This window comes from Hibiscus syriacus, unplaced genomic scaffold (assembly GCF_006381635.1).
Source record: "Hibiscus syriacus cultivar Baekdansim isolate YM2019G1 unplaced genomic scaffold, ASM638163v2 tig00110333_pilon, whole genome shotgun sequence".
Classification (NCBI taxonomy): Eukaryota; Viridiplantae; Streptophyta; class Magnoliopsida; order Malvales; family Malvaceae; genus Hibiscus; species Hibiscus syriacus.
In genome coordinates this window covers 542,525-566,279 of record NW_024062689.1, presented here as the reverse complement: position 1 = coordinate 566,279, position 23,755 = coordinate 542,525, and the positions used below count along the sequence as shown (strand labels likewise).

Here is a 23,755-nt window from a genome sequence, read left to right as displayed (position 1 = left end):
GGTTTTTACCCTATATTATTTAGGGGTTTTCCACGTAAATTTTGTGTCTTTTTTATCTTCATTTTTATTTTCTCAAATTATCAGTTGTGATTTTGCTATATCCGATAACCGTCTTCCGCAACAATTGGTATCAGAGCCAGATTAGAGTGTGTAATATATGTTTATTGTCTTTGTGATTGTCACCAAAAGGTGGATCCTCCAACATAAGAAAGTAAGAAGTTATTACCCATTCTTTGAAGGTTCCAGAGAACTATTCACAATAATGAAATGGTGGGAGCTATCCGTAAAAGAAGTTATGGCAACGAAATTTGATATTGAAAAATTCAATGGAAGAAATTTCTCATTGTGAAAATTGAAGATGAAGGTCATCTTGAGGAAAGACGGTTGTCTAGCAGCTATCAGTGAAAGGCCGGTAGATTTCATAGACGACAACAAATGGAACGAGATGAACGGGAATGCTATGTCAAACTTTCATCTAGCATTAGCAAATGAAGTATTGTCAAGCATCGAGGAAAAGAAGACAGCTAAGGAGATATGAGATCATCTCACCAAATTGTACGAGGCCACATCGTTGCACAATAAAATTTTCCTTAAGAGAAAATTGTACACTCTCCGTATGCCAGAATCTACTTCAGTGACGGAGCACTTAAATACACTGAACACTTTATTTTCTCAGCTTACATCCTTAAGCTGTAAAATAGGAGAACAAGAACGTGTTGAACTTCTACTTCAAAGTCTACCGGATTCGTATGATCAACTCATCATCAACTTGACAAACAGTAATGTCACCAGTCTAGTCTTCGATGACGTTGCAGCTGTTGTTCTCTAAGAAGAAAATCGACGCAAGAACAAGGAAGACAGACAAGTAAATCTGCAACAAGCAGAAGCATTGACAACGATGAGAGGGAGATCAACAGAACGTGGCCAAAGCAGCAGTCACAAACATGGTAGATCGAAGTCAAGAAGTAAAAAGAATTTAAAGTGCTACAACTGTGGAAAGAATGGTCACTTGAAGAATGATTATTAGAGTCTAAATAAAAACTCCAATCCACAAGGCAATACCGCAAACACTTCAGATGATGGAGATGCTCTATGCTGTGAAGCGTCAACCACTGTGGAAGGTAGAAAGAGATATGCAGATATGACTCATTGATTCAGGAGCAACATATCACATGACCTCAAGAAGAGAATGGTTCCATCATTATGAACCTGTCTCAGGAGGATCTGTGTATAGTTGCAATGATCATGCCTTAGAGATTGTTGGCGTGGGAACCATCAAATTGAAGATGTACGATGGAACAATTAAAGTTGTTCGAGATGTGCGACACGTGAAAGGCCTGAAGAAAAATTTATTATCCTACGGGTTGTTGGATAATAACGCAAGCAAGATCGAAACACGAAAATGAATCATGAAGGTGTTCCGTGGAGCGCTTGTGGTGTTGAAAGGCGAAAAGATAGCAGCAAACTTGTACATGCTGAAGGGATAAACTTTGCTAGAAGCAAAAGCCTCTGTTGCCTCATGTAGTTCAGATTATGCAATGTTATGGCATCAGAAACTTGGACACATGTCAGAACAAGGAATGAAAGTCCTTGTGGAGCAAAAGCTACTTCCAGACTTAACAAATGTATCACTTCCTTTGTGTGAGCATTGCATAACAAGTAAGCAACACCGGTTGAAATTCAACACATCAAATTCTAGAGGCAAAAGTGTTCTAGAATTGGTTCACTCTGACGTATGGCAAGCACCAGTTATATCCCTAGGCGGAGCAAAATACTTTGTCTCATTTATTGATGACTATTTCAGGAGATGTTGGGTATACTCTATTAAGAAGAAGTCAGATGTGTTTTCAACTTTCAAAAACTTCAAAGCGCGGGTGGAACTTGATTCTGGAAATAAGATCAAGTGTTTCAGAACAGATAATGGAGGAGAATACACAAGCGAAGAATTTGATGACTTTTGCAGGAAAGAAGGCATCAAAAGACAGTTCACAGTGGCAAACACTCCTCAACAAAATGGAGTGGCAGAGTGGATGAACAGAACCTTGTTAGAAAGAACAAGAGCAATGTTGAGGGATGCAGGCCTAGGAAAATCATTCTGGGCAGAAGCAGTCAATACCGCTTGTTATTTGGTGAATCGAGCTCCATCAACTGCAATAGAGCTAAAGACACCAATGGAGATGTGGACTGGTAAACCAGCTGATTATTCAAACCTCCATGTATTTGGAAGTATTGTGTACGTGGTGTACAACTCCCAAGAAATCTCAAAGCTGGATCCAAAATCCAGGAAATGCAAATTCTTGGGGTATGCTGATGGAGTACTGCCCTTAAAGTGATCATCAGCAGAGATGTTATCTTTGTAGAAGATAAACTACAAAGAAAAGAAGACGATGATAGCACTGAAAAGTTAGAGACTACATAGATACATGTGGAAAAGGAGGTTGAAGAAGGAGATTCTTCTGAAGCAGAACCATCACATGATGAACAAGAACCAGAGAGTTCTGAAGCTCCAATAACTCGTCAATCAGATCATGTGAGAAGACGTCCCAATTGGCACTCAGATTATGTTATAGAAGGAAATATTGCATACTGCCTTTTAACAGAGGACGGTGAGCCATCAACATACGAGGAGGCAATAAACAGCTCAGATGCTTCACTGTGGATGATGGCGATGCAAGAAGAAATTGAAGCCCTTCATAAAAATAATACATGGGACCTTGTGCCACTACCACAAGGAAGGAAGCTAATTGGTAACAAACGGGTCTTCAAAATCAAGCGAAATGGTGATGATCACGTTGAGAGGTATCGTACAAGACTGGTGGTCAAAGGATATGCTCAAAAAGAAGGTATTGATTTCAATGAAATATTTTCTCCTGTGGTTCGACTAACAACAGTTCGAGTAGTTTTGGCAATGTGTGCTACATTGGACTTACATCTAGAGCAGCTAGATGTTAAAACAACTTTTCTTCATGGAAATCTTGAAGAAGAAATTTATATGCTACAGCCTGAAGGTTTTGAAGAAAAAGAAAATAAGAACTTGGTTTGCAAGTTGAAAAAAATCTTTGTACGGTCTAAAGCAGGAGCCGAGGTGTTGGTATAAGAGATTTGATTCCTTCATTATGTGCCTTGGATACAACAGACTTAATGCTGACCCTTGTGCTTATTTCAAGAGGTCTGGTGATAACGATTTTGTTATATTGCTGTTGTATGTGGATGACATGTTAGTTGCAGGACCCAACAAAGATCATATTGAAGAATTGAAGGCACAACTGGCTAGGGAATTTGAAATGAAGGACTTGGGATCAGCAAACAAGATTCTAGGGATGCAAATTCACCGAGACAGAAGTAATAGGAAGATTTGGCTTTCACAAAAGAATTACTTGAAGAAGATCTTGTCACGATTCAACATGCAAGATTGTAAGCCAATTTCTACCCCTCTTCCTATTAACTTCAAATTATCCTCCAGTATGAGTCCTAGCAGTGAAGAAGAGAGGATGAATATGTCTCGAGTGACGTATGCATCGACAGTGGGAAGTTTAATGTTCGCTATGATATGCACAAGACCAGACATTGCACAAGCAGTGGGAGTAGTTAGTCGGTACATGGCGAATACATGCAAAGAGCATTAGAATACAGTAAAGAGGGTTTTGAGATACATAAAAGGAACATCAAATGTTGCATTATGTTACGGAAGATCAAATTTACTTATCAATGGGTATGTTGATTCTGACTATGCAGGGGATTTGGATAAAAGCAAATCTACTACATGATATGTGTTCAAAATTGCTGGTGGAGCTGTAAGATGGGTTTCAAAATTGCAGTCAGTTGTGGCTAAATCCACAACAGAGGCAGAATATGTAGCAGCAACACAAGCCAGTAAAGAAGCAATTTGGTTGAAGATGCTATTGGAGGAGCTTGGGCACAATCAAGAGTATGTCTCTCTGTTTTGTGACAGTCAAAGCGCCTTACATCTAGCAAGGAATCCAACATTTCATTCAAGGACAAAGCACATACGAGTTCAATACCATTTCATTCGTGAAAAGGTGGAAGAAAGAACGGTGATATGCAGAAAATCCATACCAAAGACAACATAGCAGATTTCATGACAAAGGCGATCAACGCTGATAAATTTACTTGGTGCCGATCCTCTTGTGGCCTGTCAGAGACGTAAGCAACATGAAGGTACTAGGTAGAAAGAATGGTATGAAGATATGATTGTTCTAATCAAATCTTCAAGTGGGAGATTGTTGAAAATTCAATGCACCTTTCGGTGCAAGTTGAAAATTGGAAAAAAAATTAAATCCACCAAAATATGGTAAGTCAAAAAAAAGGTTGTAATTGTTGAAAATGAGAAAGGGCAAATTACAAAGTTTAGACACTAAAGTTTAGAGTATTTACAAATTAGTCCTTAAAACTTTAACTATAAATACCCTAGCTCATTTAACTTCAAAACCATCCCAAAGCATTCTAGCTTTCTTCCAATACTAGAGAGAATTTAGAGAGTTTCTTGAGAGTTGTTTTCTCTTTTTTATCAAGAGAGAATTACCATTGTTTTCTCCTTAGTAGATCGAGAGAAGTTGTAATTCCTATTTTTTCATAGTGAAATTCTTCTACCGTTGCCCGTGGTTTTTACCCTATATTATTTAGGGGTTTTCCACGTAAATTTTGTGTCTTTTTTATCTTCATTTTTATTTTCTCAAATTATCAGTTGTGATTTTGCTCTATCCGATAGCCGTCTTCCGCAATATTATCCTCTAAATCCAATTCTAACCTTTTGTTTCACCTCAATCTATTACCACAACTCTAGTGGTTGTCCTTAACTACTCACGACCACCTTTCATCAACAACATTCATCATCTTCACCATGCATTCGGCCAAACACAATAGACAACTACAGACTCCAGACATAGACAACTCTCTTATAACTCACAGAGGATATGTAAATGAGTAAATATTTAGAAAACTATTAGATACAGTCTCAGTCGTTGGAGTCTCTATAGTTGCAGGAAATATATGTATATATATATATATGCATGTGGAAATATTTCTAAAACAAGTGGTCGGAAAAGACGGCATAAAGAGAGACATATGATGGGTAGTTTTGAAATGGGAATTTGAACCTGTCAAGGAATTCTGATTTCTGAGCAGCTTCGTAAACAATTTCTGAAATCCTGCAACATTTGAAATCCAGAAGAATACAGGAGCTTATCCCTGATTTCGGAATCAATATACGGGTGCTCCCATTATTGAGTATTAGGGTCATGCAGCTCCCAATCACTGTGCCAATACTTACAGCCATCCTTGTAAATATCTTCATTCTTCAGATACAATACCTTTGTATGATTTCGAAGAGAAATTGTCTTCATTTTCCGATGTCCCTGCTGCTTCATGACCTACTTTTAGCTTCAGGTTATAGTTCCAAGCATCCTGCTCCTATGAAGTGGCCTTCCTCTTTATGGATTGTGTTAGGTGATCTGCATCAGCTGCTGCTTCGGTAAACACAGTTTCTGAATCATGATCGTTAATGGATGATCACCTATGGACGGTAAAGATTTATGCATCTCATCGGAAGCAAACTCTTCCATCATCACTCTATTCAGATCTTGCATTGCAATGCAGTAGTAACTAACTGTCCCTCTTCCCTGCAAGACAAAACATATACATGAATTTGGATTTTATGTTGGGAATAAAAATAACTATACATTCTATACTTAACACAACCATTTAAAGACCTCTTTCTGTTAAGAAGAATCTCTTTCTGTTCACAGAATCTGGTTGAGATTTGGGGTGTTCATGATACCATACAATGCCCTCAGACTCTTGTTCTTTTTCTGTGGACTTCAGTTTCACTGTTTTGAGTACTTGAATCTTGAGACACTGACTCAGTATTAGATGAATCACCTTCTGAGTCTACTTCATCTCCATCTGTAGATGTCTCGGTGATTCTAGACGTCAAGCTACGAGCATTACCTGCAGCAACCCTCGGAGGTCTTAATGTCTTTCCTTTGGAAGACTTCCTCTTTGAAGCTTTTCTGCCACCTGAAAAAAAAAATATTTAGTTTAGACCATTGACCAAGCAATAATGAAAACAGGTAGAAGGCGAATCCCACCTACTTCAGGGCTGCATTTTCTTCTTCATGACCTGCGAAGTCCATTTTTTGCGACTGCTTGCAACCTCACTGTCATCTTCACTACACTCTGTGCCTCTAGAAGAGCTGGAACAAAAGGCCCCATGTTCATCTTCTGCAGAATATTCCTCGGAAACATTGCACTTCGAATCAGTGTCATCACTGATAACTTCGTTTTCAGGTTCCCAGTACTCTGATATGGTTCTGGGTATGGAATTATGCCGGGAAATTCACATCAAAATCATTAGCTATATCATATTACGATAGCATGCTAAACAATCCACAAAAGAAGAAATTATAGTCAAACTGGCATATCACAAATAAGATCTTGCATGTTCATACAATGCGGAGTATACTGTCTCTCCTGCAGAAAAGTTATATAAATAGAACCAGAGGCGGGGCTAGGACAGCGTAATGTGCGCGACGGATCAGGGCCCCAAAAAATTAGATTTATCACTATTGTTACAATAAAAAAATCAAACAAAATATTATGGATAAATGATAAATTTTTTGGGCTCAAAACCACATGACATGCAGTTGAATCTTGTTGAAGTTATATGGGAAATATCAATAATTAGTATTGTGCTACAACTATAAAGATTACCTCATTTTTTAAGTTAATAAAGTCATCTTTAAAAAAATTGAGATTTAAGGGTTTTTTTTAAGATTTTGCATAATACCTCTAACGTCCTAGCTGCCCTGAATAACACATCAATTGCATAATGATGCGCAAGCATTGCATAATGATGCGCAAGCATTACATAGGAACAAGAATAATGATTCAAAGATCTCCCGGTCATATATGTATTTCGACCTCAGGATTCTACGGCCTCAAGCCCTCAACGTAAAATTCTAGCCGCTAAAATATCGCCCACATTATGACACATGTTCGCCATTTTTACCTAGATCAAGTCAGGTCAGAAAATCGATGTGGAAAAAGAAAAATAACAAAATTTGATGCTTTGAGGCTGCTGGGATTCGAGCCCAGGTCTCTGCAGCAACAACGTAGAATTCTTACCACTAAACTACAGCCACATATTATCATAGAGGTATTAATGTTAAAATAAATACAAATAAACTTCAATTGCATTTTGGTCATTCAGATTTAAAATTACAGTTTCAGAGTTTCCAAATTAACTAGTTTAAAATACGTAAGAACTTCAAGTTAGAGATTTTAACCAAATTTAAATCCACTCTCAAAACACTTGTATTCTAAAATACTTTCTAGATTTTATTTCATATAATTTTACACACCAAGTTTGAGCAATACGAAATATATAAAGGATGTTTATTATATTTCCATCAATAGTTAACTCATCTTCACAGGATCGTTTACACTATTATTATGATAAAGTATCTATTTAATCTTAATAAATTATGAGATTGACTAATTATTGAATAAAATACTATATCAATTAAGTCATTGAAAAATTATTTTAAAATCAATCAAGTCATACATTTAACAACTTAATAAAGATAATGTTATGACTTAATATAATAGTAATTCTAATCTCAAATATTATATATTCAATTGAGATGTTAATTCTTTTCTTTTATTTAAATTAAGATGATTATAAAATATTATTTGTTTTAAATATTCTCAATTATTTAACTATATTCAATCACCGTTGCAGTCGTTAGTGCTTAAACTTGTAACTTCTAAAAACAACAAACCACTGAGGTATGTTAATGCTCGAGACCTTAATTCATATACTCAAATTGGATCCATTTACATACTTAAACCTTAACCCGTTTTCTTTACAAACCTTCTACAATAATCTAACTCATTCTTCACTCAGAAGCCAAGTTGTCACCCTTAGGAAACTCACAGCCTAGTTGGGTTTGTGTAATTATTGGGTTGCTATCTCCGACCCAAATCAGCCAAATATCGGTGGTCAGCTGAACAGACGTCGGTAATAGGTAGATGAATCAACGATACGAGGAGAACAATAATGATAATGCGTCTTCAATTTGTGTCATCCTCTTTTATTTTCTTTTCTTCTTGTCTCCTTCCTCCAATCTTCACGAACTTTTGGCATGATAATAAATAAGTTTTATAAATAAAATAGAAAAAAAACAATATTATTTTTAATGAAATTAAATCTATGTGACAAATACATGAAAAAAAATCAATACATTAACGTATTAGGTCAGATTTTGTGATTCAAATAATAAAATTTAATGAATAAATATATATGATCGATTGATCAAGTTGTACATCTTTATTCTTTTATACTCCCATAGATCATGGATTATATACCCACTAAGAGCATTCTCTTTCTTTTCCTTAGAGTCTCTTTCCCCTCCCCTTTATATAATGTTAATATTAGATTTAAAATGTATAAAAATAAATAAAATCTAATGATTGCGTGTTGTTTTATTACAAAAAATATTAATATACATACATTTTGAAAAATTATTGTCTAAGAGAGGGGCGGAAATTTTTTCTCCTAATAGATATTGAATCCACAACTTCAATAAAAAAAGTATTAAATGAGTGCTTTTTAACAAAGGGAGCTAGTTCATTTAAAAAGTAAAAATTACAAAAATTACAAAAGAATTTAAGATTATCATCGTAAACAAAAATATATAATTTAAACATTTTTCCTATAATATTGATACAAAAACTAGTCACTTTAGATAATAAAATGACGATACATGGAAAATGTTAAAAATTCAATCAAAAGACTCGAATGAAAATATATATAAACAAATCTGACTAATCGACAAATGAACAACAAAAGGGAATTAATCTATTAAAATACCACTGATAATCGAAAATTATAATCGAACGTTGTGATAAATTATTCACAAACACAAATTATGTATCAATATTCAATATGAGAGTTCAGAGTAAGGAAGATCAATATAATTACAAAGAGACTCGTCTCAAAAACACATGTAGTTCAAATGTTACTTTATTAGAAAAGAGACTTCTAAAATATTTTACAATAAGATAAAATTATAAAATATCAAAATTTATGAATATTGAAATTATGATGGACATAAATAAGAATTTTTTATCCATTAAACACTGAAAATTTAGAATTTTTTAAGAAGAATTGATTGTAATTAAATTATTAAGATAATAAAGGAGAAAATTAGAAGTTTTTTTGGTTTAATCTTACCAAGAAAAAACAATTATTGACATACTACACTTGTCAATAAACGGATTTAATTATAAATAAACGTCAACTTAATCAGACGTGACGTCATTAAATTTAACCTTGAAAAACATAAAATAAAATGAATAATCAAATAAACGATAAATAAAAAAAGTACTATAAAAGCAAACTTATTTTTATATCAAAACTAAAAAAAATTGAGAATCAACGATCAATGTCAACAAAACTAATACTGCCGCGGCCAAAAGAAAATTGGATTATAAAAGGCGGCATGCATAAACCCTAAAAGTTGGAAAACGACGTTATTAACTTAACGTTTTTAATCATTTATTTTAAAAAAATGTTGACATTTTTTTAAACTTTAGTGATATGGTAGCTTGCCCATAAGAAAAATATCAGAGTAAACAGTATGGTATTTTCCACAGTAATAAATTAATAATAAATCTTCAAAAACAATTCAAAATCCCATTCTTTCTTTTGGACTAGTCGAAAAGTAAATAAAATAAAATCCATAAGGTTAAAAATCTTTGAAGAGGACTGCAAGAACGCGTTAAATATGCATGGCTGGCGGTGACACAGAACGCACTCCTTCCTTGTTTCAAAAGTTAACCACCTAAAAGACCAAATACCCCTCCACCTCCATTACTATTATTTATTATTTATTTCATTTTACCTAACCTAACCTAACCACAGTTGCCAAATCAAACCAAACCCCCATCCTTGCCTATAAAATCCCCCTTCCCAACTTCTGTAAAACCTTCTTTCATTTCGATTTTGGTCGCGTGCGTGTCGTCTACTCTCGGTTTCTCCTCGCGTTCCCATTCACCAGCCAGCTAAGTATTCTTCATTTCCTCTTCCTTTCCAGTCTCCTACTTTTCGTTCAGATCTGGTTTAGATATAGGATTTTTGTTCTTTGTTATTTATCGGCTGTTTATTTTCATGTTCGATCTGCGGTTTGTAAAATCATTTCAATGATTTTAGATTTGCTATGAACTTAATCCTCATGCGGCGAATCCGTATTCTTCACTCGTTCTCGGTTGTCTTCCTTTACTGGTTCTACGTTTTCTCATGAATTTGTTCATCAATCTTGACTATTGAAATTTCAAATCCCTAATTATCATTCAATTTCTCAAATTCCAATCTAAATATTCTTCTCGATCGAAAAGAAAACCCTTCCCCTATGGCTACTGTGCAAAGGCAGACGAGTTCTTCTGATTCCGATCCTCGATATGCAAACGTTGACGAGAGGAAAAGGAAAAGAATGTTGTCTAACCGTGAATCCGCTAGGCGATCTCGTGTTAGAAAGCAGAAGCAGCTCGAAGATTTGGTGAACGAAACGAGCGCATTGCAGAAAGATAACGGTCTTCTCTCCGAGAAGATCAACATTGCAACTCAACGCTACATGGAAATGGAAAACGCCAACAACGTGTTGAGAGCTCAGGCGATGGAATTGACCGAGAGGCTGCGGTCTCTGAACTCGGTGCTGCACATTGTGGAAGAAGTCAGCGGGTTTGCCGTTGATATACCGGAGATTCCGGATCCTCTGATGAAACCATGGCATCTCCCTTGTCCGATACAACCAATCATGGCATCGGCCGACATGTTTGAGTGTTGATGGAATAACCATGGACTCTTCCTTTCCTGTTTGGCAATCGTGAGTCCTTCTGTTGGAGTTGGTTTGTGTTTGTGAGTAGTTTGTTAATTAGATTTATGCTACTGTCTCGCAATATTAGTGTGTAGAACCATGCGATGTGGAGTCTGTTGAATTGGGAGTTTGTTTTCTTTGGTGTGATTCTGCTCTCTGCACTTGGGGATTTATACTATGGAATGTTGGTTTTGGATTTCAATGCTTGCTCTTTCATTGTCAATTTCTTTGTGATTATGTGTTGATTTGGAATCATTAACATCGTTTGAATCAGCAACTCTGAATGGTGGTTAAATGATCGGATGATGAAATGGATAGAATTTAAAACATCTGACAACGTAATGATTTGGATTCCGATAATACTACAAATTTACCAGTTGGGATCATTGACTCGTTCAAAATAGATGTTCCAAAATTGAGTTTGTTTGGAGGTGGAATTGGCACATTGATCACGCATGGTTTATGTTATAATCTATACAAAATTGTCAAATTCAACGTAAACACGTCTGGTAAACTTTATCTGTTCCCTAGGCAAACTTTGACTAAATAATATAATAATAAATCACGGATTATTTGAAACCGTTTTCAATTTGGATGGCTGCCGCCAGTCTTAGAAGACAACGCAACGGACTAAAGTTGGAATTATTATGATTTTATCCGATGCACTAATATTCTTCATGGTAGATAGATTTAGCCAACGCCATAGAAAATTTATTTTATATAATCATAAAATTTAAAATTTTGAACTTTATACTTAAATCATAAATTCTAGATAGAATATATGACACTAAAATAAGTCAGCTAAAATAGTATATGAAAACATACTTATTTATGAAAAAGTACATATTGTACAATGATAAATGATATTATTTTGATTAACATTGCATCTTAGATTCGATATCAAACAATTTTTTCTTTATAAAAAGATTTTATAATTCATAAACATAATTGTTTAGAATCTTTTCTCTTTACATAAAGAAATTATAATTTATAAGAGTAACTGTTTAAAATCTCCAAATGATTTTCAGAGCAAATTTTAATTTAGGGTATTCAAAGCCTCCAACTATCTAAAACATATTATAATTGGGAAGTTCTTTATCGTTATTAATTTCAATTAGTTTCATGGGTTGGCTTCATTTAGTTCGTGCTGATGAAATATGACCTTATTAGATAACACCCACACAAAATATTCCCCCTCCCAACCTTTACTCAATCTTATTAAATGTATACCATGGCCTCAATTAATCCTACTGTATTTTGATCATTCAAAAATTAATTAAAACCCGCTCAAAATATTTGATTCTAACATTAAAAAATTTATAACTTTATCATAGTACAATCTTCGTTAATTAGATGAAGCACCATGTTAGGACAAAGTTGTTGTGATATAATAAAAAATGCTTTAAATTACTAAATAATCTTCAGTTTGTATCATCTAAAACAAATCATAAACTAATAACCCCGTAACTCTCAATTATCGTAAGTTTTGCACTCATCAGTCTCAGGGTTGTCTTTGCAGTAAGTCTCCAGAGGATCGTTCTCTTTCATCCTGTCTCTAGCGTGGCTGGCTGCAGCACTCAGCTCTTCCACATCGTCCCAAGGTGCCACGCACTCTCCGCTCGCCGGATCATCGGAGCAACCTCTTGTGCTTCCTTGATGCTCTGTTCTGGTTAAGGTATGGAGCCTTGAGGGTGCTAACCTTGGAAGAATCATGTAGGTTGGCTGACATCCTTGGGCTTGCGAGGTTAAGACCAAACAGGGCTGCCATAGTCAATTTGTCGTTGTTTTCTCTGTTGGAGAATGAAAAGGGTTTGCTTTGTTTCCCGGAAATGGCAGACTTTTATTGGGAAGGTAAATGCTCCACTAGATTCTTATCACATTGGAACCAATAATATATCTCCACGTTTCCATAAAGTTGACATACTTTACGGAATATTATTTGTTAACATTAAGGGTAAATTATATAAATAGTCTCAAAATTTTAGAGTATTTGCGTTTTACTCATTCAACGTTTAAAACTTGAAATACCGTCATCAATTGTTTTAATTATTTTTAGGGTAAAGTATAGTAATGGTCATTAAATTTTTCTAAAACTTTCATTTAGGTCTCTCAACTTTTAAAACTTTAATACAGTCTCCCAATATTTAGTTTGTTTGTAATATGGTCTCTCAACATTTAGTCTATTTGCAATATGATCCTTGACCGTTTGACGCTGTTACATTGTCATTAGTACATTTGCAATATGGTCACTGAACTTTTCAGGCGATTGCATTTAAGTCCCCCAACTTTTAAAACTTGTAATACAATCCTAAATTTCATTCTAAACCCCAAATTCCTTTTTGATATCGAATTCCTTTTTCGCTTCTCTCTTCTCATTTCCAGCGTAACTTTTCAATCGGAGATGCATGAGAATTTCTAATCTAACTTTGAATTACATGGAGGTATTGACTTGAATAAGGGTTCATTAAGAGAATACTCGACCAAGTGACTATCGGGACCATCGACGATTTAAGGTGTAATGTTAGATACATGTCATCTCAGGTGAAGCATAGATGTTCGATGAAATGCTTGTGAGAAAAAAATGGGATTAGAAATGCAGAGTTGACAAATAATACTAAGATGAACTAAGTATAATTGTTGAAAGTCACCAATAAAACTGGAAATATTTTGTATAAATGACATAATAATTTCTTCGTTTAATCCTTGTGCTTAAAGATTTTCCAACAGATTATCAAATATAATGAAATCCTAAACAACGCAGTCACCTCTCAGTCTCTTTCGCAACTCGAAAGGCATCATGATAGGGTCAAGTAGCTGCTCTAAATATACTACCCTGTCATGATACATTTCGAGTTGCGTGCATGCAAAATTGTCTTCTAAAACTATAATTCAATACAATTCAACTGTAAAATTTTCAAAACATGCAAAAAAATTAATTCGTTCACGATATATCAGTCCCATAATCAACATGAACTTATTAAAAAAAAATACGAGCTCACAGGACGCCGAAAATCACAGGTCGGATCAATACAATTCCCAGTAAACTAGTACCAGTAGTCTCTCGGATTGAGCATGGCGATTTCACTATATTGATATTCACAACCAATTCCCTGATTTAAATAAAAACCAAACAAGAAGATCAAAAAAAAAATTAGCCTAGGACCTTATTTCACTTCTATTATGATGGATTGAATATATTTCATAAGGAGTATTAAAAGTTTTGATTAAGAAAAAAAATTAGATGATTTTGGTTCAAAACTAACACTGAATATCCATATCATTAACATGCAGTTCCAGAAACATAAAAATTTCAACAAAAAACACACATTACGAGCTGAAAATGAGAAAGTGCGAAAGAGGAAAATGTTACTTCCGGATAGCCCAAAAGAGAAAATAAATAGCTTCTTGCAAGTGAGGGGACAGACTAAGAAATAAACACAATCGGTGTTGCGTTCCAGCAATTCTTCCTCCATTTTTTCTTTGTAAATAAAAAAGCTGAAAGACAGAGCATTGCTTGGGTTTACAATTTTACATGGCAGAAAATTGAAGAACAAAAATCAAATGAGAGGTGAATGCGCTGTTTGAGATTTCATTATATTTGATCACCTGTTGGAAAATCTTTAAGAACAAGGATTAAATGAATAAATTATTATATGTCATTTATACAAAATAATTCTAGCTTTGTTGGTGACTTTCAACAATTATACTTAGTTCATCTTAGTAGTATTTGTCAACTCTGCATTTCTAACCCCATTTTTTTCTCACAAACATTTCATCGAACATCTATGCTTCACCTGAGATGACCTGTATCTAACATTATATCTTGAATCGTTGATGGTCCCTTGGTCGGGTCTTCTCTCAATGGACCCTTATTCAAGTCAACACCTCTACATAATTCAAAGTTAGATTATAATTTCCCATGCATCCTCGACTGAAAAGTTACGCTAGAAATGAGAAGAGAGAAGTCAAAAAAAGGAAATTCAAGATCGAAAAGGAATTTGGGGTTTAGAATGAAATTTAAGATTGTGTTGCAAGTTTTAAAAGTTGGGGGACATAAATGCAAGCGCCTGAAAAGTTCATTGACCATATTGTAAACGTACTAACGGAAGTGTAACGGCGTCAAACGGTCGGGGACCATATTACAAACGGACAAAATGTTGGAGGTTGTATTGTAAGTTTTAAAAGTTAAAGGACCTAAATGAAAGCTTTAAAAAAATTAGTGACTATTACTATATTTTACCCTTATTTTTATTTTGATTCCTAAAGTTATCTCCCGTTATATTTTGTTGACGTAACATTTAACCCCGTTCTTTTTTGCAACAAATCTTTTGTCTTTTCGAAACTAGTCCTCACGTTGATTCGGCACCATGCTCCAAGAGGCTTATAGATACGTCCGATTCTTGCAAAATCAAGTCTCCAATCTCCAGTCGATGTCCTTCACTTCTAGTTTCTCATCGGCTCAACATGTTAATGCTAATGGCTTTATTGGACTAGAAAGTTTGAACCCGAAACAGCTTCTGCAGGTCCTGATAAACTCCCTCATAGCGTAGACCATGCTTTGTTCACATGGTTTTTAACGTTTTTTGCTTCTGAGCAGTTGGTTTCGCTTCACAAGGTCAAGGAGAGGAAAACAGTGCTCCAATAGTTTCTTCGTGGTAATATCAACTAGTAAAGAAAACAAAAGCCATGATATTAGTTATTACCCTTTTTACCATGTATTTCATGTCATTTGCAGAACACATAGGAACAAAGGTTGTCGTGCAAGAAGAAGAATTTACAAGGAAGAAGAAGAAGAGGGGGAGTAAACGCGGTTAAGTGTTATGTCAGCAAAACATAAAGAGAGATAATGATGGGGATTAAAATGAAAATGAACTAAAAGTTTGAGTATTGTATTGAAAGTTTTTAAAAAAAGTTATCAGAATGCAAGCGCCTTAAAAATTCGGAGACTATTTATATACTTTATCCTAACATTAATTTTAAGCTAATTTTATTAAAATACATATACCATAAATAAATCAAAATTGAAATTCGTGTTCGTGTCATTAAAAATTTTAGGAGGGTTAAACAACAAGATGAGATATTAAATTTATTACATAAAGTTAAAAGTTTAAATTTTAATACTTTGAATAAAATAGATTAAATTAAAAAAATTATTCTTATAATAAATATTTACACAATTCAATTTAGATTAGTCGATCAATAGATTAAATATTGACTAATAATGAATCTAAAAATATGTTTGAGGATTGCATGCATATATATTAACAATATGAAACTTTTATGTAAAGTGGACATAAATAAAATTTTAAGATAGTCATAATTAATAAAGTAAATAATTATCAGAAAAAAATTCAGATTTCAATTATCCATCCTCAGTAAACCCTCACTGATTTTAGTAGTGCTAGGATTTTAGAAGTGTTATCCGGATGCTATTATAAACAAATTAAATAAAAAATAGAAAAGCATATTTAATATTATTAATATATAAAACAATAAATATTACAACTAATATTTTATTGATAAATAAGCAAACAATCTTTAATCACAATTTATCTTAAGAAATACCAAACTGAGTTTGCTCATCTTGAAAACAAGAGCCTAATGAAGGGGGTCACAAAAGATCAAAATACAGTCAAAGTTGTCTCCACAAATTCACAAAACATTAAAACATTTATTCTTCTGCAACAACACTGATTTCGCCTTTCTCGAGCATGTCATAGAATGCTCTCACTTTCCTCTGCTCATTCCAGTGATGCATCTTCCAAAGCCCACCAGCACAAAGGCCAAGCGTTATTCCAATAACTATCTCCTTAACGACACTCGGTCCTTTCAAGGTAGCATGAGCAATCCTAGATCCGGCCATTTCACTTCTACAGTTGAATCTAACAAACCTAGAACCAAGAATAAAAATTTTCATCTTTCAAGGTATAATTGGAGGAATCCAAGAATATCACAATTTTAAGTAATTTTAACATGCAAATCAATTGAAAAAACAGAAATGCAACCAGCATAGATCACAAAGGTTCATAAACCTAATAGTGAAAAATATGGCAATTCCTGAAAATATAGGTAACCATAACTAGCAAGTAAGCCCATATCAAATCATCACAAAGAGTAGCTTAGCCAATTATAATTTATAACATTAAATTCCTGCTACTTCTGAAAAACATATTGCTTTACAAGCTATGGTTTCAAACGATATAGCTCCAAATGGAAGAAACATGAAATTGCATATGCAGATTTGTTCCCTAATATTGTTTCTTTTCATCCAGGATGGTTATGATGTATGTATACTGCTTATTTATCTATTTGTTTTGGGACCAATATATTTCTTGCCATCAAAATTTCTGGAGTAGAATTTTTATCTTTCCTTCAAAGGTGATCAAGAGGATTACTACCGTATGAAATTCATTTCTTTGGAATGGGAATGAAATTTCGGCTAGAGGAGCTAGAGTTAGTTGGGAGACAATTTGTCACACAAAAAGCAAAGGAGGACTCAGGGTTAAAGATATATCACTGTGGAATAAAGCCTGCATGACGAAATGCTTGCGGCTGATTTTTACTCAATCATGTTCACTTTGGGTGGCTTAGATTGAGAAGTATATTCTGAATGGATGCACAATGACATAGTTGGGTTGGAGAAAGCTACTTAAACTCAGATGCAATGTTACAGGTTGGTGATTTGCAGGGTGGTAATAAAGCAAGAAAGGTTTGGGAGATACCTAGACATAAGCAACAAAAAGTGCCTTGGTTCATGTTGACTCCGTAAGAGATTACAGGCTTAAACCTGACATAGTCCTGCAAAATTCTTCACCACTTAAGCTATGTTCCAGGACCATATCAACTCGAGTATTTTTCAATGCTTTACACCTTGAATTCATCAATGGAGTAGTGGAGTTTGGTCATAATGTCTTTCCTCTATTCCAAAACAACATAACAACGACTTCAATTATTTCATTGTTCTTTGGATACTTCAATTCCATGGCAGTTTTGTTGTAACAATATCATCTCTTGGGTTTAAACACTCAAATTAAATACACAGATGGCTCGAGATTTGCACACTCTTAGTTTTCCAAACAGTTAAACTAATGAAATTATATAACTATTAACATTTCGAACTGCAGTTAGGTGTAAAAGAAATATAGGAAATTTACCGGGAACTTTCAAAGCATAATTGAAACAATCGTTAAACATATTTTGCAATTAATATTAGACCCCTGAAACGGATCTTAAGATCTCAAGAGCAATAACTAAAACAAATAAATCAACTTTTCCAAGTATACGAATAAGCTGGATTCAATCAAGAGTAATAGATTAGGGTTTACCTGCGATGAAGATTCAGAAATCAATAGAACCGGGGAATGGATTGATTTGTACAACCTTTGGATCTTTGTACTATATAGTTTAGAAATTCTCTACTTTGCCCTCGTGAAATAATGGGCTCAACTCAGGATGGGCCAACATCTCCAATTTTTTCTCTTTGAATACCTCAATTATGGTTGATTTCTATTTTAAATTTAGGGTAAACTATGAATATTACTATACTTTAAATTTTGTATTATTTTTATTATTAAATTTTTAATTTCAACATTGAATTTTAATTTTGAATTTAATTAGAATATTAAATTGTTAAATTGTTAACGATATGATAATATATTTGTTACCTTCATGTAAATTTTATTTTGTTTATCGATTTTAATGTCAAATTTTGAAAATGTTTCGATTTTAGGTTAAAAAAACTATCAAACCTTTATAGCTTTCGCTATCAGTCAACCCCCACTTGTTATTAGTCGTCGCCAGCGACAAGATCAATGCTAAAGTATTTGTGTTTTACTCCCCCTCCTCCTTGGATTGAATTTTCACAAAAATAACTTAAAATCGATGAACATCCATCTAAAGATTTGATGTTGTTACATTCTAAGCTCATCTTCTTTATGATCATTCAATGAGCATGTTTTTCGTATTCTCAAATGAATGCTTCTTACCATTTGAATTTTTGAATAAACACCTCAAGTGTAAGAAAGCCTCAAGAATAATAGATTTTTATGTTTAATTTCTTAAGTTTTAAAGAAAAAAAATTGATAAAGTTGTAGAGGAGATGAGACGAGTTCAATACCCAAAAATAAAAAATAAAAAAGAACATAACACACTCGGTAAAGAGTTGGCAGTTTTCAAGGGGATACACAGAATGATCCATTATCCAGTATTACTATTCAAAGACAATCAGAAAGTTGGCAAAATCATATTTCTAGTTCTCTCTAAACAGAAAATGTAGATAGCCATGTCATTGACAGCGAAGTTGGCTAAAAGGAACAAATAGCAACACCAGGAGGCTACTATTCATCACTATCAGCTGTGGCGGGTAGTGGCTGAAGTGCTTTGAGCGGATTCATGATGACACCATCGATTAGTCCGTATTCTTTTGCTTCTTTTGCGCTCATGAAAAAATCACGGTCGGTGTCCTGGTTAATCTTCTCCAAACTTTGGCCGGTATGGTAAGCAAGATACCCGTTTAAGTTCGCCTTATGATGCAGCATTTCGTTCGCCTGTGATTATCATTAATGTTCGATCGTCGAGTTACGGCTTAACACTTTAACTGAACTAAAAAGAAACTACATGCTAAACACAGTTCAACAAATCCAAATTGCTGATGTTTGGCAAGAATTTTCATGAGGGCACCCCACTTGGCCGTTTTATATCGTATCAAAAACATCAAGATTCAAGAATAAATTGGTTTCATTTGATTTATTCAGAGGGTTATGAACTACGGAAGGCAGAAGTACAAAAAAATTAAAGAACATACGAAGTTTGCAGAGAAAAAAATCATACCTGAATGTCGATATCAGTTTGACCTCCTTGAGCTCCACCAAGAGGTTGATGTATCATTATCCTTGAATTAGGTAAACTGTATCGTTTTCCTTAAGTTTCGAGGAAAACAAGGGGATAAGTGCATTTAGTAGACCGGGGGAAATTACATCAAACAACAGAGCTATGAATGGTACAAAACACAGGCATTTGATATACCTTTGGTTCCTCCACTAAGCAGAAAGGCTCCCATGCTGTTCATGGAAAAATAAAGCATCTCCATTACTAAAAGAAAACAATCGAATCCACATGAAAATAGAAAATCTTATTCTCAGGAGCATCCATAAACATCTTTGTTTTTAGAAATGCATTTCACGAAAAACGGTTTACAAATTTCCAAAAGTCAATCTCATGGTCTTGCATTAGAAACTTTACTTTGTCATATGATTAATATAGGTGAAGCTATAACCCAATTCTAAGCTTCCAAACATCGAGTGAATATTAAATAATGAGTATAAGACTCTTTTTTCAGTCAATCGTGTGATTAAGGTCATCAAGATTCTAGGACAAAGTTGGGACGCCAAACATAATGTACAAAGGTCAAGCATCGAGCAGGGGAACATGAGAAATAAAATAAAATAAAACAAATCCTATCACTAGACCTCCTCGATCTCAAATAAATTCAAGTATCACGGCCCATTTTGCCAAAAGAAAAATACATATATTACACATATTAAGAATATACTCATCAAGGATGCAACACCTGTTAGAATGAATCAAAAACCATAAGTTTCGAAGTTAAGATAAATTATCCCTGATTAATAGACCAAGCAAGCAGGCATAGCTGCAAAGCTATTGTTATCTGATGTTCCATATTCGATATTTGAAAATATAATTGGACTGTGAGCAGAAATAATTTACATCAATCAATTTATACCTAGCTGCAAGTCCAACACACACAGTCGAGACATCGGGCCGTATATGCCTCATAGTGTCAAATACAGCCATACCTAAAAGAGGGGGGGTTTCAAAACCACACAGGTTAGCCAAGTCAATGAAAATTGTCCACAGATTGGTATTTGAAACAAACCAATGAATGTATAAATACATGATCCTCATTAGACAGATACATTACCGGCTGTAACTGACCCTCCAGGGGAATTGACATACATGACAATGTCCTGTTGACAAAGATCAAACAACACATGAATCGTAAATAACATGCATACAGGCTCCAAAGATGTGTATGGTAGAGCGGGAGTGAGCAAACATGAAACCGACGAGACCTTATTAGGATCAACAGCATCAAGATAGAGAAGCTGAGCAACAATAATGTTTGCCATATCATCATCAACGGCTCCACCACAGCGAATAATTCTCTAACAACGGAAATAAACACCAAACATAAGAAACTGAAAAGAGAAAAACCCTAATTTTGTTAAAGCCAAAATTCACAACCAAACCAAATCCTTACGTATTGAAAAAGTTGGCTGACAACACTTTGAAATCTCTCTTGCACCATTGGAGGCGGCCCCTGCCCTTGTGCATATGCAGGAAAGTAAGGTGACGGTGGAACTTGCAAATCATCCCTGCATAGTTACAGAATAAAATCATTAATCTTTATTTATAACAATTCTACTTTTCATTTTTTAAAGGGTTATAGTTCCATACAAGCACTTACCTTATCGACCAAATTCCCTGTCGAGAACTTGTCTCTGGAGCCCAAAACTCTCCGGTGTAAACAGCCTTTGGCTGAGAACTAATCACATTCTTTTGATTACCAAGTAGCTTCTTCAATTTCCTGAAAAATGAAATTAAAGAATTTTTTTTAAAGCATCATCTAATTAAGTAAAAACGTAAACATAAAAAATGGATCTTTGACCCTCTCTGAAGAAATTAACATTACAACAAAACATGGATTCTATTCAAAGATGAAATTAAAAAGAAAAGAAAGTACCTGGGACGAAGGGGATGCAAATGAAGAGAAAACTTATGAGAATCAAGATTGTTTGGAGAGAAGAGCGGAGAACTTAATCGAAGAGACGAAGCCGATGTTGATATGCACGTGCTTGCCATTCTTACCTATGAACCAAGATTAAACCAACCTGAAAAAAGTTGTTGAATTTAGAGGCGTGTTTATGGGTTTTTTATTTGAATTGGAGTGAGGAAATGCAGGTTAGGGCTACGGGCGGGGGTGGCGATAAGGGTAGTGGAGCTGCCTCTAGAGGAGTGCAGTGCTTTAACTACAATCCAAATTTTTGCTTTCGATATCTTTTCCCCAACCTACAAATTATCTTCTTGTTTTGACCCCATTTTGGATTACGGACGGTACCCAGAAACAAAACAAATACTCTTTTGGTTCAAGTACTATATATATATATATAAGAGAAAATCGCCTCAGTGACCAAAAAAAAGTTATAATATACGATTTTAACCAACTTTTTTTGGATTTGCCAAAATGACCAACAAAATCGCAACGCGAAATAAAAATCGCAACGTGATCCCCAGAATCGCAAATCAGTTTCCAAAATCGCAACGCGATTCTTGAAAATCGCAATGCGATGTCAAATTCGCATTGCGATTTTCCAAAATCACAACGCGAATATGAAAATCGCAACGCGAACACATAAATCGCAACGCGTATCCGTAAATCGCAACGTGTATCCGTAAATCGCAACGCGTATGGGTAAATCGCAATGCGTATCCGTATATCGCAACGCGTATCGGTAAATCGCAACGATAATACATAAAATCGCAACGCGTATCCGTAAATCGCAACGCGATATTTAAAGCGCCATTATAATCGCTACGCGTATTTTATTTTCAAATTACAAAAACGAATATTAAGACAAAATCCCGTAATCGCAACTCATAACCTAAAACCTAAAATCACAACTCAGTCCCATCTCCATCTCTCACTCTCTACGGCGAAGAAATCCGTCCCCATCTCCGAAGATTTCAGTCCCCATCTCCGGCGAAATCCCTCACAACCATTCACGGTCAGAAATCCCTCACAATATTCAGAAATGGAAAATCAACCTCCGAGGGTTAGTTTTTTTAATTATTTTTATTTTGAAATGTTTGCATTATTGTAGGTTTTTCATATTGAAATTGATGATAAGTTTACTGGTCATTTCAATAATAGATTAACCATTTCACTTAGATTTCATTTCGCGTTACGATTCTCTCGTTGCGATTTTCATTTCGCGTTGCTATTCTCTCGTTGCGATTTTCAAGTTAGTATTTGTCTTTGTCTTTGTTCTGTCTTTTGGTTGAAGTAATGCAATCCATTCAAGTTTCAATTTGCAGAAGAGTCGCAACGAGATAAATGAAAATCGCAACGAGAGAATGACTGTCGCAACGAGAGAAATGAAAATCGCAACGAGAGAATCGCAAAGCGATATGAAAATCGCAACGAGAGAATCGCAACGCGAAACCAAAATCGCATTGCGATTTTCATTTCGCGTTGTGATTCTCTCGTTGCGATTTTCATTTCGCGTTGCGATTCTCTCGTTGCGATTGTCATTTCGCGTTGCGATTCTCTCGTTGCGATTTTCATTTCAACCAAAAGACAAAACAGTGTTGCAATTTTAGTTTCAAGAATAAACTACTACTTTTTATGTTTATTGTTTTTGGTATATCTTCACAGTGTAGTTTTTGGTATATCTAACTTGGTATGTTTATTGTTTTTGTAGAAATTTTTTTCGGCTCAATTGACCTTGAGAAATAAAGTCAGCCTGGCCACTACAATTGCTTCGAAGCTTTCACCTGCTCAAAGACAATTGTTTGAGGAAACCTGCTTCGGGCCATGGCTGAGAGTACAGCATCCGGGTGGAGATGCTAATTTGACCCATTTGTGGCTTCAGACCATGACATCAAATCTACCCGACAGTATACAACGTGGTGAGGAAGAGATATGGTTTCATTTTCCACCAGCGTATACTTGCTTTGGGCGGAAGGAGTTCTGCTTAATCACTGGTCTACGATTCGGACACGATGATGTAGGCCGGTACACTCGTCATATCGCCGCCCATCATGGTTATCCCGGGTTTTTC

At 34.8% G+C, this 23,755-nt stretch overlaps 3 protein-coding genes and 1 pseudogene across 3 annotated transcripts; 1 reads left to right on the top strand and 3 right to left on the bottom strand.

The window, feature by feature from the left end:
- The first annotated feature begins 10,053 nt into the window (after positions 1 to 10,053).
- Positions 10,054 to 11,093, top strand: LOC120120229 (bZIP transcription factor 53-like). The gene is made up of 2 exons (XM_039139909.1): positions 10,054 to 10,891; positions 10,929 to 11,093. Exon 1 carries the CDS (start codon positions 10,431 to 10,433, stop codon positions 10,863 to 10,865), a length of 435 nt encoding a protein of 144 aa, XP_038995840.1. The 5' UTR covers positions 10,054 to 10,430; the 3' UTR covers positions 10,866 to 10,891; positions 10,929 to 11,093.
- A 1,165-nt stretch (positions 11,094 to 12,258) lies between these two features.
- On the bottom strand, positions 12,259 to 12,719 carry LOC120120230 (annotated as a pseudogene).
- Positions 12,720 to 16,444: 3,725 nt separating this feature from the next.
- Positions 16,445 to 18,293, bottom strand: LOC120120242 (cytochrome c oxidase subunit 5C-like). The gene is made up of 2 exons (XM_039139920.1): positions 18,221 to 18,293; positions 16,445 to 16,786 (listed from the first exon to the last, which is right to left on the bottom strand). Exon 2 carries the CDS (start codon positions 16,756 to 16,758, stop codon positions 16,567 to 16,569), a length of 192 nt encoding a protein of 63 aa, XP_038995851.1. The 5' UTR covers positions 16,759 to 16,786; positions 18,221 to 18,293; the 3' UTR covers positions 16,445 to 16,566.
- Positions 18,294 to 19,084: 791 nt separating this feature from the next.
- On the bottom strand, positions 19,085 to 22,005 carry LOC120120226 (ATP-dependent Clp protease proteolytic subunit 5, chloroplastic-like). Its single transcript, XM_039139907.1, has 9 exons — positions 21,658 to 22,005; positions 21,382 to 21,501; positions 21,175 to 21,289; positions 20,987 to 21,079; positions 20,836 to 20,881; positions 20,638 to 20,710; positions 19,920 to 19,954; positions 19,725 to 19,813; positions 19,085 to 19,441 (listed from the first exon to the last, which is right to left on the bottom strand). Exons 1-9 carry the CDS (start codon positions 21,774 to 21,776, stop codon positions 19,232 to 19,234), a joined length of 900 nt encoding a protein of 299 aa, XP_038995838.1. The 5' UTR covers positions 21,777 to 22,005; the 3' UTR covers positions 19,085 to 19,231.
- Positions 22,006 to 23,755: the final 1,750 nt, after the last annotated feature.

Coding starts and splice junctions, on each gene's coding strand:
- LOC120120229 (XM_039139909.1), top strand. CDS start 10,431: ATGGCTACTGTGCAAAGGCAGACGAGTTCTTCTGATTCCGATCCTCGA.
- LOC120120242 (XM_039139920.1), bottom strand. CDS start 16,758: ATGGCCGGATCTAGGATTGCTCATGCTACCTTGAAAGGACCGAGTGTC.
- LOC120120226 (XM_039139907.1), bottom strand. CDS start 21,776: ATGGCAAGCACGTGCATATCAACATCGGCTTCGTCTCTTCGATTAAGT. Junction 21,502..21,657: donor TTGCATCCCCTTCGTCCCAG/GTACTTTCTTTT, acceptor TTCATTTTTCAG/GAAATTGAAGAAGCTACTTG. Junction 19,814..19,919: donor GCTTAGTGGAGGAACCAAAG/GTATATCAAATG, acceptor TCGAAACTTAAG/GAAAACGATACAGTTTACCT.